We start from the raw sequence: 16,593 nt of genomic DNA on the forward strand, positions 1-16,593 counted from the left end.
CAAAAAAAATTAAATAATAAATACACATAAAATACCCACCCCCAAAAAAAACTGTTCCCTCCGCCAATCATTGTTGTAACACTAGCGCTGACCCAATTACCCTTATGTAGACATGCAATATATTAAAATTTACTGTAGACAATGACTATCACAAATAAAAGGTCTATTTTAGGGTAAAACTATGTTATTAGCAAAAAAAAATAGCTGAAACGTAAAAAAGCTTATTTTTTTACTATTATTTTCAAACTTTATGAATAAAAATTCTAAAATAGCAAAAAAGGTGCGTATAAAAACGATAAAAAATTAAACCTGCATTGTCTACGGAAAAAAGTCGCAAAAATCACGTCATTAGCCCAACAAATAAAAAAGTTATAGCCATTTGACTAACACGTGCTAAAAATGGCTAAACGATGTCTGGTCCTGAAGGCGCAAAATAGCCCGGTCCTGAACTGGTTAAAACATTCCATCTAAGTCTGGCTCTAGACCTAGAAACATATATGTCCAGCCAGAATGATGAAATATCCTGTTCCTGAAAGCAATCTGCAACGCAACACACATAACATCTGCGTAATTGCAACTCTTTTGAAGTCAATGGAGAAATTCTGCCACAAGTACGCATCAAGTCCGCAACAGCCAATGTATGCTGCGGACACCAAATTCCACACCTCAGCCTATGGTCCGCAGCGGAGTTGTCCGCAACGTCTGCACGAAGATAACTAAAAAGGTGTGGAAAACAATGGACAGACTGTCCGCAGCGGAATTCCACAGCAATTCCGACACGTGTGAACATGCACTGACTGTCACGTCACAATGACAGAATACATTACACCACGTAGGTAGTGTAATGTACTCTAGCAGCAATCAAAGCTGCAAGTCTAAATGTCCCCCAGTGGGACAAGTAAATAAAGTTAAAAAAAAAGTAATAAAAATGTTTTTTAAAAAACAGTGTAAAAATAAGTTATAAGTTACATTTAAAAAAAAATGTATTTTTTTCCTATAATAAGACATTTATTATAGGAAAAAAATGAACACGTTAAAAAAGTACACATATCTGGTATCACCGCGTTCGTAATGACCCCAACTATAATGTCTTTTTCCCGCACAATGAACACCCCAAAAAAATCTATAAAAAACAACGCCAGAATCGCTATTTTTTGGTCACCACCCTCCCAAAATAAAGAAAAAGTGATCAAAAAGTCGTATGTACCCAAAAATAGTACCAATAAAAACTACACTCCCTCCCGCAAAAAACCAAGCCCTTACACCGCTTTTTTGACTAAAAAATAAAAAAAGTTACGACTCTCTGAATCTGGTGACACAGAAAATATTTTTATTTTTATAAATAAGTGATTTTGTGCAAACGCTGCAAAACATTAAAAAAAAAAACCTATATACATATGGTATCGCCGTAATCGTACCGACCCGCAGAATAAAGTAACAATGTCACATAACGTACGGTGATCGCCGCAAAAAAATAAACTAAAAAACATTGTCACAATTCTTGGTTTATCGTCAGGATTGCAAAAAAATTTAATAAAAAGTGATAAAAAAATTGCATGTAATGATAAGATTGGGCGCCAATTATCAGTGCGACATTGGCCACATATCTATGAATTATTATTTATTTATCCCATTATTATATCCTCTTATTATGTCCTGATTGATTATATACCCTGATGTACTCCGCACAGATTACATATGCCCCCACGATATAAACGGAAATACCAGTAAGACCCCAAACAGAACTATTACCAAGCAAGATCTACGCTCTAAAAGCCAAATGGCGCTCCCTCTTTTCTGAGCCCTGCAGCGTGCCCAAACAGCAGTTTGCGCCCACATATATATGGCATCACCATACCCGGGAGAAACCTCTTAGCGTTTTATGAGGTATTTGTCTTCAGTGGCACAAACTTGGCACAACATATTATGCACTAAAATGGCATATCAGTGGAAAATTGCAATTTTCACTTTGAACCATCCGCTGTGCATTAACCCCTTTGCGCACTATGACTTAATAGCACGTCATGGTGCGGGGGTGGATGTATGGAGCGGGCTTACAGCTGACACCCGGGACTAAGGCATCATTTACACGAGCGTAATATATGCGCGTGCGACACGCATGCTTTTCACGCGTGTCGTACGCACCTATATTACTCTATGGGCCAGTGCAGACAGTCCGTGAGTTTTGCGCAGCGTGAGTCCGCTGCGTAAAACTCACGACATGTTCTATATTTCGCCGTTTTTCGCGCATCACGCACCCATTGAAGTCAATGGGTGCGTGAAAACCATGCATGCCGCACGGAAGCACTTCCGTGCGAACTGCGTGAATCGCGCAACAGCTGTCAAACTCTGAATGTAAACAGAAAAGCACCACATGCTTTTCTGTTTACAAACATCCAAACGGAGTGTCATAATGATGGCGGCTGCGCGAAAATCTCGCAGCCGCGCATCATACGCTGATGACACACGGAGCTGTTAAGTGCTTTTTGCGCAAGCAAAACGCCGTGTTTTTTGCGTGCGCAAAACGCACACGCTCATGTAAATCAGGCCTAAAGGACAGGTACAGTGATCATGCGGTTACAGAAGCCTGTAAAAATAACAATACACTGCACTACATTAGTATTGCAGTGTATTGTACCAGCGATCCATTGATCGCTGGATCAAGTCCCCTAAGGGGACTAATAAAATCTGTAGAAGAATTAAAGTTATTAGTAGTGAGAATTTTTTTTTTTTTAAAAGTAAAAAAAAAAACCTTTTCCCATTTTTCTTCTAAAGTAATGTAACAAAATTGGTATCATTACGTCCGTAAAAATCCGAACTATTACAAAATACCATTATTTAATTCCCACGGTGAACACCGTAAAAAATAATAATAATTGAAACCGCCAAAATCGCTGTTTGTTTTGTCACCTTAGCTCTAAAAAAACATTAATACAACTTTTTAATCACTTTTTATGTACCAAAAAATGGTACCAATAAAAACTACAGCTCGTCCCGCAAAAAAATAAGACCTCCCACCACTCAATCAAACGAAAAATAAAAAAGTTACAGCTCTCAGAATGTGGTGAAACAAAACAATTTTTATTTTAACCAATAGATTTTTCTTTGTAAAAGTAGTAAAATATAAAAAAAAAATGTATCAATTTGGTATCACCGTAATTGTATTGAGCCGCAGAATAAAGTAAAGTTTTCGTTTTTATCGCACTGCGAAAGCTGTAAAAGTGAGACCCCCCACAAAATGGAATCAGATTTTTTTTCCAATATCAGCCCGCAAATAATTTTTTTTCAGTTTTCCAGTACATTTTATGGTACTTTAAATGGTGTCAATAGAAGCTACAGCTCCTTCCGCAAGAAATAAGCCCTCACACCGCTCTATTGATTAAAAAATAAAAAAGTTATGGCTCTTGGAAGGCGGTGAGTGAAAAACAAGAATAAGAAAGGAAAAAAATGGATCAGTCCTGAAAGGGTTAATTAATTTCCAAATGAAAAAAAAAACGTATGACCCCATGTGGGGTATTTCTGTACTCGGGAGAAATTGCTTTATAAAAAAAATGTTGTTTTTTTTTTCTCCTTTATCCCTTGTGAAAATTCAACATTTTAGTGGAAAAAATTTTGATATTCATTTTCGTGGCCTAATTCTAAGAAATTCTGCAAAAGACCCATGGGGTCTAAATGCTGACTATACCCCTAGAAAAATTCCTTGAGGGTTTTTCCTAAATGGGGTCACTTTGGGAGGTTTCCACGGTTTTGATCCCTCCAGTGCATTGCAAACGCGACATGGCACCGAAAACCAATCCAGCAAAATCCGTGCTCCAAAATTCAAATGGCGCTCCTTCCCTTCTGAGCCCTGCCATGGGTCCGATCAGCAGTTTATTACCACATATGGGGTATTGCCGTAATCAGGAGAAATTGCTTTACAAATGTTGTGGTTCTTTTTTTTTCCTTTATTCCTAGTAAAAATTAAAAATGTCTCTTTTTTTCAGAAAAAAAGTAGATTTTAATTTTCACAGACTAATTCCAATATATTTAGCGAAAAACCTGTTTCCACTGTTTTGGTCCCTCCAGGGCGTTGCAAACGCGACATGGCACCGAAAACCATTCCAGCAAAATCAGAAATCAAAATGGCGCTCGTTCCCTTCTGAGCCCTGCTGTGGGTCCAATCAGCAGTTTATTACCACATATGGGGTATTGCCGTAATCGGAAGACATTGCTTTACAAATATCGGGGTGCATTTTCTTTATTATTCCTTGTAAATATTAAAAATCTCTATGTTTTTTCAGAAAAAAGAAGATTTTAATTTTATCAGACTAATTCCAATATATTTAGTGAAAAACCTGTGTAGTCAAAATGCTAACTATACCCCTAGCTAAATTACTTGACTGGTGTAGTTTACAAAATGGGGCCACTTTTGGGGAGTTTCCACTGTTTTGGCACCACAAGACCTCTTCAAACCTGACAAAGTGCCTAAAATATATTCTAAAGAAAAGAGGGCCCAAAATCCAGTAGGTGCACCTTTGCTTCTGAGGCCGGTGTATCAGTCCATTATCACACTAGGGCCACATGTCGGATATTGCTAAAAACTGCAGAATCTGGGCAATAAAATATTAAGTTGCATTTCTCGGGTAAAACCTTCTGTGGTACAAATTTTTTTTTATTAGAAATTAATTTCGGCAAAAAAAAAAAGTGTACATTTCCCCTCTACTTTGCTTTAATTCCTGTGAAACACCTAAAGGGTTAAAACACTTTCTGAATGCTGTTTTGAATACTTTGAGGGGTGCAGTTTTCAAAATGGGGTGATTTATGGGGACTTTCTAATACATAAGGCCCTCAAAGCCACTTCAGAACTGAACTGGTCCCTGTAAAAATAGCCTTTTTGAAATTTTCTTGAAAATATGAGAAATTGCTGCTAAAGTTCTAAGCCTTGTGAGGTCATAGAAAAATAAAAGGCTGTTCAAAAAACGATGCCAACATAAAGAAGACATATGGGAAATGTTAACTAGTTAATATTTTGTGTGGTATTACTATCTGTTTTATAAAAAGATACGTTTAAATTTAGAAAAATGCTAATTTTTGCAAATTTTCTCTAAACGTTGGTGTTTTTCAGAAATAAATACAGAATTTATTGACCAAGTGTTTTCACTAACATAAAGTACAACATGTCACAAGAAAACAATCTCAGAATTGCTTGGATAGGTAAAAGCATTCCGAAGTTATTACCACATAAAGTAACACATGTCAGATTTAAAAAAAATCGGCTGTGTCCTGAAGGCCAAAACAGGCTGGGTCCTTAAGGGGTTAACCCCTTCCTGACATCCACCGTATATATACGGCACATGCCGGGTGGGGGAATATGGAGCAGGCTCACGGGCTGAGACCTCTTCATAAAGCGAGTGTGTCGGCTGTGTGTTACAGCCGACACATCCGGGTAACGAGCGGGATCCCATTCGAGCGCCATCCCGCTTGTTTAACCCGTTAAATGGCGCGTTCAATAGCGATTGCGGTATTTAAATGACTAAAAACAGGGGGGCGACCCCCTGTAACGTCCCAACGTGCCCCCCGTGGCGAGATCGGGGGGAGCCGTTGGTTGGTACGGCAGCCTGGGGGCCTGACGAAGTCCACCAGGTCCGCCATCTTTATACTTCTATGAAGCGCTGCCTCCGGCAGGGCGTCATAGAAGACTGTCAGAATCGCGATATACTGCAATACATTAGTATCGCTGGTTAGTCTCCTAGGGGGACAAGTAAAAAAAGTAAAAAAACAGTAAAATAAAGTTTTTTTTAACAAATAAAAAAAAAGGAAAAAATCAAAAGCTCAAAAAAAAAACCTTTTCCCATATTCCCTCAAGCATAATGTCAAAAAAATAAAAAGCTAACATAGCTGGTATCGACGCGTCAGTAAAAGTCTGAACTATTACAATATATCATTATTTAGTCCGCACGGTGAACGCCGTAAAAAATAAAAACCATCAGAATTGCTGTTTTTTGGTCCACAAGAAATGAAATAAAAAGTGATCAAAAAGTCTCACGTACCCCAAAATGGTACCAATATAAACTGCAGCTCGCCCCGCCAAAAATAAGCCCTCATACCGCTACATCGACAGAAAAATAAAGACGTTATGGCTCTCAGAATATGGCGACAAAACGTAAATTTTATTTTTAACAATCAGTTTTTTCCTTGTAAAAGTAGTAAAACATAAAGAAAACTATATAAATTTGGTATCGCTGTAATCATATTGACCCGCAGAATAAAGCTAACATGCTGTTTTTACCGTACGGTGAACGCCGTAAAAACAAAACCACCCAAAACGTTGAGGAATCACAGTTTTTTTCCTATTCCACCCCACATATATTTTTTTTCTCATTTCCCACTACATTATATGGTACAAAAAATGGTGCTGTAAAAATCCACAACTCGTCCCGCAAAAAACAAGCCCTCATACGGCAATATTGATGGAAAAATAAGAGTTATGGCTTTTGGAAGGTGGGGAGGAAAAAACAAAAGTGAAAATCCGAAAAAGGGCTGCGGAGGGAAGGGGTTAAAGAATATTGGGGGAGATTATAATTATTTCTATGCCAGTTCTCTGGCAAAATGTAACTTTTGAGGCTCACGCAATTTACTAACAGCTAGTGTTTCTGGAGGACCGGGCATCGCCATGCATAATGTAATGAGATCAGAGATCCTGCGGGGGTGCTGCACAAGAACTGAACACTTGCTGCTGGATTCAACGCCTTACAGATGGGAGGTCCCTTATAGACGGGGGACCACTGTAGCCAAAAGGAATTATCCAAAGTAGACAACCCCTTTAAATTGGAGCTTGAGAAGGGTCGCTGCTGCCATTACATTATGAACAGGGGTCACCAACTTTTATAGACAAATATTTAGGTTATTTGACCAGTATGGGTCGTTTAAAAATAAATATTTATAATCCTGGCTTCTAATTTGGAAGACAATGAACACGGAATCAGCGGTAATGGGAGCTGCATACTGACAGACTTCGGATAGATCCGCAGATAATAAACTATGACCAAACGAGCATAACCCCATATACTGCTGCGATATATTTACACTGCTAGTGGAGGACTAGGAGTAATCTCGGGCAGTTTCCCGCTTCTTCTATGGTGCCGCTCAAGACTACATGTCCCATGCTGCTTTGGGTTGAAGCGGAAGTGTCGTCACGACGTGTCTGGGCAGTGGCGCAGTAAATGCAGGTAAGCTGCGATCCCTATGTATCGATGTGTCATGTCAAGAGGTTGCATGTCAGATGACCAGTACGGTGCAGCAGCCGTAGAGTCAGCGTTGTCATCATCAGGTAATACAAGTACAATGGGGTTACGTATGAAGCGTCCTAGGGACCGTCACTTGTATTTTCCTCTGTGCTGTGACTTGTAACATCAAACCCGTATTTACCGCATATGAGCAGCTGTGTATAGATGTATATGGGTAGTCACAGTATAGGACACTACAGACATGGGTAGTCCCAGCATAGGACACTACAGACAATTCATGGCTTCAGGACCAATCATGTGATTCTCCAAGGACTCCAACCAAAAGCTCCTGAATGTTGTTTTGATGAGAAAGGGGCGTGGCTATGGAGTCGCAGGTAATGTATAAATGTCATTTATCAGCCTATCGCCATGTTAGAAAAGAAAAGGCGAACAGGCAGAGCTGTCATAGTCCCCTCACTCCACAGTTTCAGAGCTGCATACACATAAATACATGATGCTTGCCTGAAATATAGCATTGTATTCTTCTGATTATTATAATCATGCTTCTTCTTGTGATAGATGACAATATCTGTACGGTTGTTCTGAGTGTAGCTAGTATATCAAGTAACGGCTCATGCACAAGGCCGTATTACGGAGCCGTGCTATACAAAGACCATAGAAATCTATAGGTCTATACTGTGCCTCCATTTATAATCTCCATAAATGAGAAAAAAAATGGTGGCGTGCCCTATAATCTATAGCCGCTGGGGATCTTGTGTCATTGTGATGCCTTAGCCCTATAGTTGTTCTCACCCAGAGCTGTATTTATAATTCTGCAGGCTGCTGAGCTGAAATTTTCCTACATTTCTGGCTTGTTTGGTGTCTATACAGTGGCTGTTCTGGTGATATGCATTCTGGGAAGTACAAATTCACAAAAAAATTATATTCGATATACAGCGTACTGTCTCTTTTTGTAAATCCCATAGACGTTAATAGGGAGCGCTACCCAGCCACCTTTCTATTGAATCCTATGGGGACTGCGGTGGCCATGAAACTGCAAACAAGCGTTACAGGACCCCCAGCCTGCCGATAGATGATCCTAGAGATAGTAATTCACGAATGTAGTCAGAGCGGGGCTGCGGGTGTGTAATACTGCCATTTCCCCGCTGCGGACAAGTGTGCGCGCTCAGTCCAAATGAGGTGATGTGGCCAGCGCTGCACTAATGAGCTCCGGCATTGAGGACAGAGAACGTGGCGGGTGCACTGCAAAACAGCGCCATGTTCTCTGTCTTCCGCTCATTAGCGCAGCGCTGGTCGCATCAACTCCTGCTGACCATCTTTTTTTATTATCTGTGGTTGATGTTTTGGGGGCTTTGGAACCAATTACTAGTTTTCCATAGAGTTATTTTCTAAAGTTACAATATTTTCAATTTACAATCGTCGCCCGGAACCAGTTAATATTGTAACTTTAGGGACTACTGTATCTACAAAGATACGCAACTATTTATATTGATTATATCAGATGTAAACTATAAAATCATGTTTACAAGTGAACATACAAAAAATAGCCTAGATTTCAGTAAGAACGATTCTAATATGGCACACAAACTAGAATATTTCGCTATGAAATGTGTAAAGTGGGCACCGACCAACCCGCGTATCAATGATCCAACTGCAGCTCAGGCCCTGTTCACATCACAACTTCTGCCTACGGTTTACATATATGCCAGAAAAAAGCTCCCGACATATACAGTAAACATAGGCTGTGACGCATGCCTAACAGTGGCATCCATCACCTCAAATTGAATAGTATCCGTTAAATGGAAATGTCGTGAACTGGTCTGATGAGGGTTTGTGCTGTATCCGTTAAACGGATACCATTATAGTCTATGGGTGATGGATGCCACTATTAGCCATCTAACGCATCCTTCACCCATAGGCCATAATGGTACCCGTCTAACGCATACGTTATGAAAAGCTATTGAAAACCCATGACGTGTAAGTTAAACATATACCTGTGACGTATGCCATACAGTTGGATGCGTCAACCATAGGCTCCTATGTTAAAATAGTGGATACTGCGTGGTATACATTTTTGGGGAGATCCGGTGGGATGGAATAGTGTAGTCTCTTGCGCTTTTCCTTCATTCAAAAAAAGAAAGGTATACTGACATATACCAGCCCTACGTTAGGCTACTGGAGCTCTATGGACACGTTTAGCTTGTAAGTCGGGAGCTTTCCTCACGTACACGCTAAATGTAGGTCGAAAATGTGATGCGAACAGAGCCTTACATGAATACAGTCCGCCTAAATTTTGCTCTATATTCAGGGTTAAGTTTCCATAGATGTTTCTTTGGTGAGTAGAAAAGAAGAATGGACACAAAGAGAATAACACTATGCAATTACTTAGAAAGTTATGAGAGGTGTCACGGTCTGTGGGCATGTGGACCCACTAGGCCGCACTGCCATAGCAGGGAGGTAGCTGGCCAAACAGAGCACCCCAGCAATACAAAGTCCTGCACTAGGGTACCAGAATAGTCCAGACAGTGGCCAAGGCTTTGGCACGGATGGAGGTGGGTGCAGCAGGTTACGCCAGATGTGGCGGATCACACTGGACGTGGCGGATCACACTGGACGTGGCGGATCACACTGGACGTGGCGGATGCAGTAGGACACGACTTCAACACTAACAGGCTCAGGAACAAGGACACAGCACGGGATACAGGTAGCAGGGCACTGGTAACAACAGGAACAGGATAACACTAAGGGACCATTTGCAAACTGACCTCGGATAAACTAACAACGCTCAGGCAAGGATCAGAAGGACAGGGCCCTTTTTTTAGTCCAGGGAATCATGGGCAGTTGATGATGATGATGATTCCATTTGTGTGCGCGCTGGCCCTTTAATGCCGGGCGCGTGTGCTCACACCCTACGGGACACAGTGGATGTGAGCGCTGGCATCTCCTGGGAAGGAGATGCGAGCCAACGCTCACAGATCCATGGCTGCGGCCGCCGGGGGGGTGAGTAAACCCGATGGTCCGCGGCCATGGATGCTACAAGAGGTTAGAGGTGTAAATACAGATATCTGTAAGATGCTGGCCATACATCTGAGATGGCAGTCGGTTGGCCAACAGCTTCTTCTGACGTCACCATAAATATGTATGCTCAGCTGAGCGTGCGTGTTTTTTTTTATAATGGGGAGAGGGTAATAAGCAGCTGATCTGTGGGAACAAGAAATCTTTTACTATCGGGGACAGCTGGGATGCCCCCATACACGCAAGTTCTGCAGACTTTTATCTAATATGTACGGACAGCTTTTAAACAAACGCAAAGCACCCGATGTACTGCCCCCTCCCAACTGGAGCTCAGGGGTCCTGTTCACTGATGGCAATTGAAGAGGAGAATCCTGTCAGCCAGCAGCTCTCCTCCAAGAGTCATAGGTTCCTAAGTGTTGTAGATGCTTAGCTAAATTCTGAACAAATTTCCCATAGAACCAGTGACACACAGGGTCTCATGCATTGCCCATGACAACCAATCTGATTTTACCTTCTATTTTTCTAGGCCACGATTTAAAATGAAAGAAGTGATATGATTGGTTGCTCTGGGCAGCACTGACACTTTTTCTGAGAACCGTTTTTTATAAATATAGGCCCACTGATCACTACGCCAGTCGTTTATCATCTGCTGTCAGAACTGATCGGCGCCATTGTTTGTTTTTCAGATTATATCCGGCAGGTAGACGTCTAACTGCGCAATTTAAGATACTGTGTCCTTCTGCTGGGGGATGTTTCCTGCTTATGTACCGACATAAACCCTATGTAATGTTTCTTTTCAGCAACACCAGCAGTTTACCCGAATAAAAACGTGTCATTAATGTGAGGTAAATTCCTCACTACGCCGGTCTTTGCTCCTGCACACATTGCTAATTCTAGGCTCCAGGTGCTGCACAGTAACCAGCAAACATAACAGGTCACGTATTAGTTATGCACGGCTAATATGTAATTCCACAGCTGGAGAGCGCTCACAATATTAACACGTTTCCTCACGCGCCATTTCCAAAGCATGACCTGAGGTGAACAATTTATCTGTTAGCAAAAAGGAATATTGTAGCTGCCAATGGATTTCTCTTGTTTTCAGCTTTAAATTATGTAGCTAAATTGCTGTTATCGCATGGAGCTGCTGGCAGGGCAGAGCTGTAAGTGTTCAACTGTGAGATTAGCTAAGACGCAGCTACGCATTGCTTCTCCCTATTAGTTTTGCCTCCATTTTTCTTAAATTGTCACTGCATACACCAGTCTCCATGATTTGAATTCTCAAATCGGTTTGCTAGATTAGCCATAAGTAGGTACTCGTGCTGAATGTTCAATGTGACCCATTCCACCCAAAAGTATTGCTGCCTTTCCTGAGGTGACCGTGCCTTAATAATGTTTACTCGTTCAGCATACGTATACACTGTATAAATCATACGCTCCACCATTGCCGCTTTCAGACAGGTCAATTTAGTGGGGTTTTTCAGCGTTTTTTTAATTACAATTGCCGCCAATTCTTACATGTTAGTGAATGGTAATTTATTCATTCTGATTCACAAATATTAGGTGTGAACTGCGTTTTTTAGGAACCTGCTATATCCCTTAGGCCCCATGCACACGACAGTATTTTTCATCAGTAATTACGGACCCATTCATTTCTATTGGTCACGGATACCTTTCAGTATTTTTACTGATGGGTGTCCGTGCTGAAAAAATGATAGAACCTGTCCTATTCTTGTCAGTAATTACGGCAATGACTCTCCCAAGGAAGTCTATGGGAGCTTCCGTAAATACGGACGGCTACTGATGTGCATATGTAAACCGACCATATTTACTGAAGCATTGCTAGGCAACATGTTGATGACCTCATTTGCAACCTCCCTCTTTTTGTAAGGATCCGTATATACAGATAGAATACGGACCATATTTCCAGACACCATTCTGTATATACGGATGAAATACGGATACCTACTGATTCGGATTTACGGTCAGTATTTCGGGATAGATAAAAATACTGTCGTGTGCATGCGGCCTAAGGCTTTGTTCACATCTGCATCGGGACTCTGTTAATGAGTTCTGTCAGAGCTTTCTGTCGGGAACCCATGAACGGAATACAAACTGAAACTAACGGAAATCATAGATTTTCGTTTGCATCACCATTGATTTCAATGGTTGCGGATTCGGTGAAAATGGTTTCCATTGTTCTGACTGAATCAATACTGTAGTCTATTTCGCTATTCATTCCGTCAAAACGACGGAACCCTTACACAGCGGTGACAAACGGAAACCATTTGCACCAGATCAGTCACCATTGAAATCAATAGTAATGCAAACGTAAACCTATGGTTTCAGTTTGGATTCCGTTCATGGGTTTCCCTGATGGAAGCTCTGACGGAACCCATGAACGGAATCCCGACGCAGATGTAAACACAGCCTTAGCTGTTTGTGGTGTTTAGAATTGGAAGTACAATATTGGTGCGGTTTTTAGTACAGTTGTCAATGTATGAACTTATCCTAGAGGATGTCATTTACATGCATTCATGGGGCTCTCTTCACATCTGCGCTAGGGTTTTCGTTATTCTGTTCAATCCGAGGAATAGGAAAACCAGAATAGACGGATGTGTCGCGTGACGCTAACCAACGGTGCCTGACGGAACCAATTGACTTTGATAGGTTCTGTCGGGCTTCCGTCATGGTTTCAGTAATTTTGCTGGACGAAGTAGCGCAGCATGCTGCGCTATTTTGACCAGCAAAAATTAGGGAATGTGAACAGGGCCATACTCATGTTTTATGGATTCTGAGTTATAGTCTAGTTCAGAGCTATATTCACAATTCTGCTTGTTTCTATTGAGGTATACTGTCCACAATCTTGTCTACAGACACGTTTCAAACAGCTTCGTTGAGCTCTTATATTATAAGTGTTTCCTATATCAGATTACTGTACAATGCAATGCAACCTCTGTCCAGATAGCTAGCGAGAAATGCTGTGAGATTTCAGCTGTGAAGTCTGCAGAATTGTGAATGAAATTCTTAGGCCTGTTTTCAGGTCCAGTAGGAAGTAAGGGAAGTATATTTTAATGTACATGTTGTACAAATTTTTATGTGAACTAATAGATGTAAAATGCTGCTCAGATTTGGACAATCATTTTAATTCACATAGATGTGGAAAAATAAATTAAGTTTTGCAGGGCGACAATATATCTCCTGCTTGTTCCCAATGCCCCTGCTTCCACACCTGCAAGTTAGAGAACCAAAAAATTCTTATCTAGCAATTCACATTCTAGGTCTGAGCACCATCTTCATGTCTTGGTCACTGGTGCCCAGATTTGCAGGAAACACATTCATGTACGTAACCAGCCCTTCACTACGATAGACGGTAACAAATCCAGGTCACCATATTTATCCAACCTACTGCTTGAACTTTCTTTTATGTGTGCATGAGAGGAACCTTTTTTTTATGTCTACTTAAATTCCTAATTCCTGGCCAATATAAAATTCTAATTGGTTCCTAGAGTAGCCTAACTGACTACCAATATCTGCAGACATTGATATATTAACCCCTGAAGGACACAGTCTATTTTGGCCTCAAGGACACACTTTTGTTTCATCCTCCAATTCCAAGAGCCATAACTTATTTTACTTTTCATCAACATGAGCACATGAGGAGGGTGGAAAAAAAAAAAACAGGAATTTCACCATTGTGTTTTTTGTCTTTTAGTTTTTACAGCATTTACCTTTCCTCTAGCTAACTAATTAGATGCTGCAGTCAGCATTAACCTCGGCATCTAAGGGGTTAAACGGGCAGGATCAGAGCGATCTCCGATACCGTCCATTCGAGCAAGGTGTCGACTATAAAAGACAGCCGGCGCCCACGAATGATGTGCAGGCACAGCTCTTGTGCCCGTGCCATCACTATGACGTACATTTACGTCATTTGGTGGGAACTGTAGCGTTCCCATAACGTAAATATATGTCACAGGATGGGAAAAGTTTTTTTTTATGTTGCCTCGTCTAAAAACAAAAACAGTTTGTAATCTTGAATCAGGATACTCATAAACACAAACAAGAGAGAAATACTATACACCATTCCTGATCTAAAAAACATAAAATAATATTTCTGACTTTTTTTTCTCCCCTCAGGAAACCATGGCTACTGCCCCGTTTGTGAATGTGGATGGCCTTCGAGAAGTGCTTGAGTGTCCTATATGTATGGAGACATATACTGAGGAACAGTTGAGGCCAAAACTCTTGCAGTGTGGTCACACCACGTGTAAACAGTGCCTTGAAAAGCTTTTAGCCTGTACTATTAATGGAGTGCGCTGCCCTTTCTGTAGTCGGGTAACCCGTGTCACCAATTCATCTCAATTGACTGATAACTTGACTGTTTTGAAAATTATGAACACGGCAGAACTGGGCCAGGCTGTCACAGGGTTAATGTGCAAGATGTGCCACCAACGGCTGCCACGCAGGTACTGCAAAAAATGTGCTTTAGTAATTTGTGAAATGTGTGGTGAAGAGGCACATCCTCCTCCAGATCACATTGTACTTTCCATGGCCGATGCTGCAAATGAGCGTCGACAAAGCTTCCAAGAAAAGCTTACTATTCATAGACACTCCATTCAAGACCTGCAGAAAAGAAAGTCCTCTCTGGACAGTCTTTCCTCACAAGTAAAGTGCAAGTACAAATTAGTTATGCAAGATTACAGTAAAGAGGAAATCAATGTGCAGGAGGAGTTAGCGCGATCGCGCAAGCATTTTGCATCTTCTTTGTATGAGGTTGAAAAATTAAACAATCAGGTACTGGATGAGCAAGCTTACCTGTTAAACATTGCTGAAGTACAGATTATTTCAAGGTGTGACTACCTTATGCTAAAGATAAAACAAACCGATTCGGCTCTTTTGGAAGAGTCTCTTGAGGAAGAAGAACCAAACCTAGTAGCTAACTTATCACAAGATCTCACGCTACAAGATGTAGAGTTTCTCAAGGTGGGGCATGTCGGTCCTGTACAGGTGGGTCAAGTGATTAAGAAGCCTTACACTGCAAATTTGCATGACCCGAATTCCGATGGTTTTCCCATGGCTATGAGCAATGACATGGAGGCATTGCCGGAAGATGTAAGCCACGTTCAGCCTTGTACATCAAATCCCATCGTCCAGCTCGCGGATAGCGCGGGTAGCTTGCAACAATGTCAGTTTCTGAGAAAGATGGGGATTAAGGGCAATATGCCAGGAATGTTTAATCTACCAGTAAGTATTCATGTTACAGCACTGGGGGAAGTGCTTGTTGCTGACAGAGGTAACTGCAGAATTCAGGTTTTCAACAGAAAAGGCTTTTTGAGAGAGATAAGACGAAGTCCAACTGGAATCGATACTTTTGTGCTGAGCTTCCTTGGTGCAGATCTTCCTAACTTGATTCCGTTATCAGTAACTATGAACTGCCAAGGACTAATAGGTGTGACTGACAATTATGATAACTCCGTAAAGGTATATACAATGGAAGGACACTGTATTGCATGCCACAGAAGTCAACTAAGCAAACCGTGGGGAATTGCTGCCATGCCTTTGGGTCAGTTTGTTGTGACTGATGTGGAAGGAGGAAAGTTGTGGTGCCTGACTGTAGACCGGAGCCTTGGTGTTGTCAAATACAGTCGGCTTTGCAGTGCTGTGCGTCCAAAGTTTGTAACGTGTGACCATCAAGGAACGGTATACTTCACCCAAGGACTAGGTCTAAACTTGGAAAACCGTCAACATGAGCATAATCTTGAAGGAGGTTTTTCTATTGGCTCGGTGGGATCTGATGGGCAACTAGGTCGTCAAATCAGTCACTTTTTCTCTGAGAACGAGGACTTCCGTTGTATTGCAGGAATGTGTGTTGGGGCACGAGGAGATTTAATTGTGGCTGACAGTGGACGGAAAGAAATTCTTCATTTTCCTAAAAGTGGAGGGTACAGTGTTCTAATTAAAGAGGGATTGACCTGTCCTGTTGGAGTTTCTATTACTCCTAAGGGACAGCTGTTGGTGCTGGATTGTTGGGATCATTGTATTAAAATTTACACTTACCATACCCGCAGGTATTCCTCCCCTTGAAACTAAATAATAAAGTCTTTATTATGGCAATTTGCCTTCAAGCACTTTAAAAAGAAACATTTATTTCTGCATCACTCAGCATTTAACAAGTCACCCACTAGTCATTATACTCAAAGGAACAGATTGTACCATATAACCTCCAATGGATGCGAAATACATTCATCTCGCACTACTAAAAATAAGGGTTTTAACGTATAGTAGAGGTGTTTCAGGCGTCAACTCTTTTTAATATTCTGGTCTTTATCGTAGGGAGAATTGCTTAAACACTATA

The 16,593-nt window shown here is 41.1% G+C and overlaps 2 protein-coding genes across 4 annotated transcripts in view; one reads left to right on the forward strand and one right to left on the reverse strand.

The window, feature by feature from the left end:
- ASTN2 (astrotactin 2) overlaps positions 1 to 16,593 on the reverse strand; it is a 647,867-nt gene that overhangs the window by 136,635 nt on the left and 494,639 nt on the right. Inside the window, exon 1 of one of the 2 annotated variants that reach the window (XM_075835546.1) lies at positions 7,066 to 7,142. The exons of the other annotated variant lie outside the window; for it this stretch is intronic. The gene's annotated coding sequence lies outside the window, so the exon portion shown is untranslated. Of the gene's footprint in view, positions 1 to 7,065; positions 7,143 to 16,593 lie in introns of those variants that run through there. 2 annotated transcript variants of the gene reach the window in all.
- On the forward strand, positions 7,160 to 16,331 carry TRIM32 (tripartite motif containing 32). Of its 2 annotated transcripts, none has more exons than XM_075835547.1 (2): positions 7,160 to 7,208; positions 14,376 to 16,331. In XM_075835547.1, exons 1-2 carry the CDS (start codon positions 7,203 to 7,205, stop codon positions 16,320 to 16,322), a joined length of 1,953 nt encoding a protein of 650 aa, XP_075691662.1. In that variant the 5' UTR covers positions 7,160 to 7,202; the 3' UTR covers positions 16,323 to 16,331. The 2 variants fall into 2 exon arrangements, with proteins under 2 accessions (XP_075691662.1, XP_075691663.1); XM_075835548.1 differs by lacking the exon at positions 7,160 to 7,208 and adding an exon at positions 7,218 to 7,309.

This window comes from Rhinoderma darwinii, chromosome 8 (genome assembly GCF_050947455.1).
Source record: "Rhinoderma darwinii isolate aRhiDar2 chromosome 8, aRhiDar2.hap1, whole genome shotgun sequence".
Classification (NCBI taxonomy): domain Eukaryota; kingdom Metazoa; phylum Chordata; class Amphibia; order Anura; family Rhinodermatidae; genus Rhinoderma; species Rhinoderma darwinii.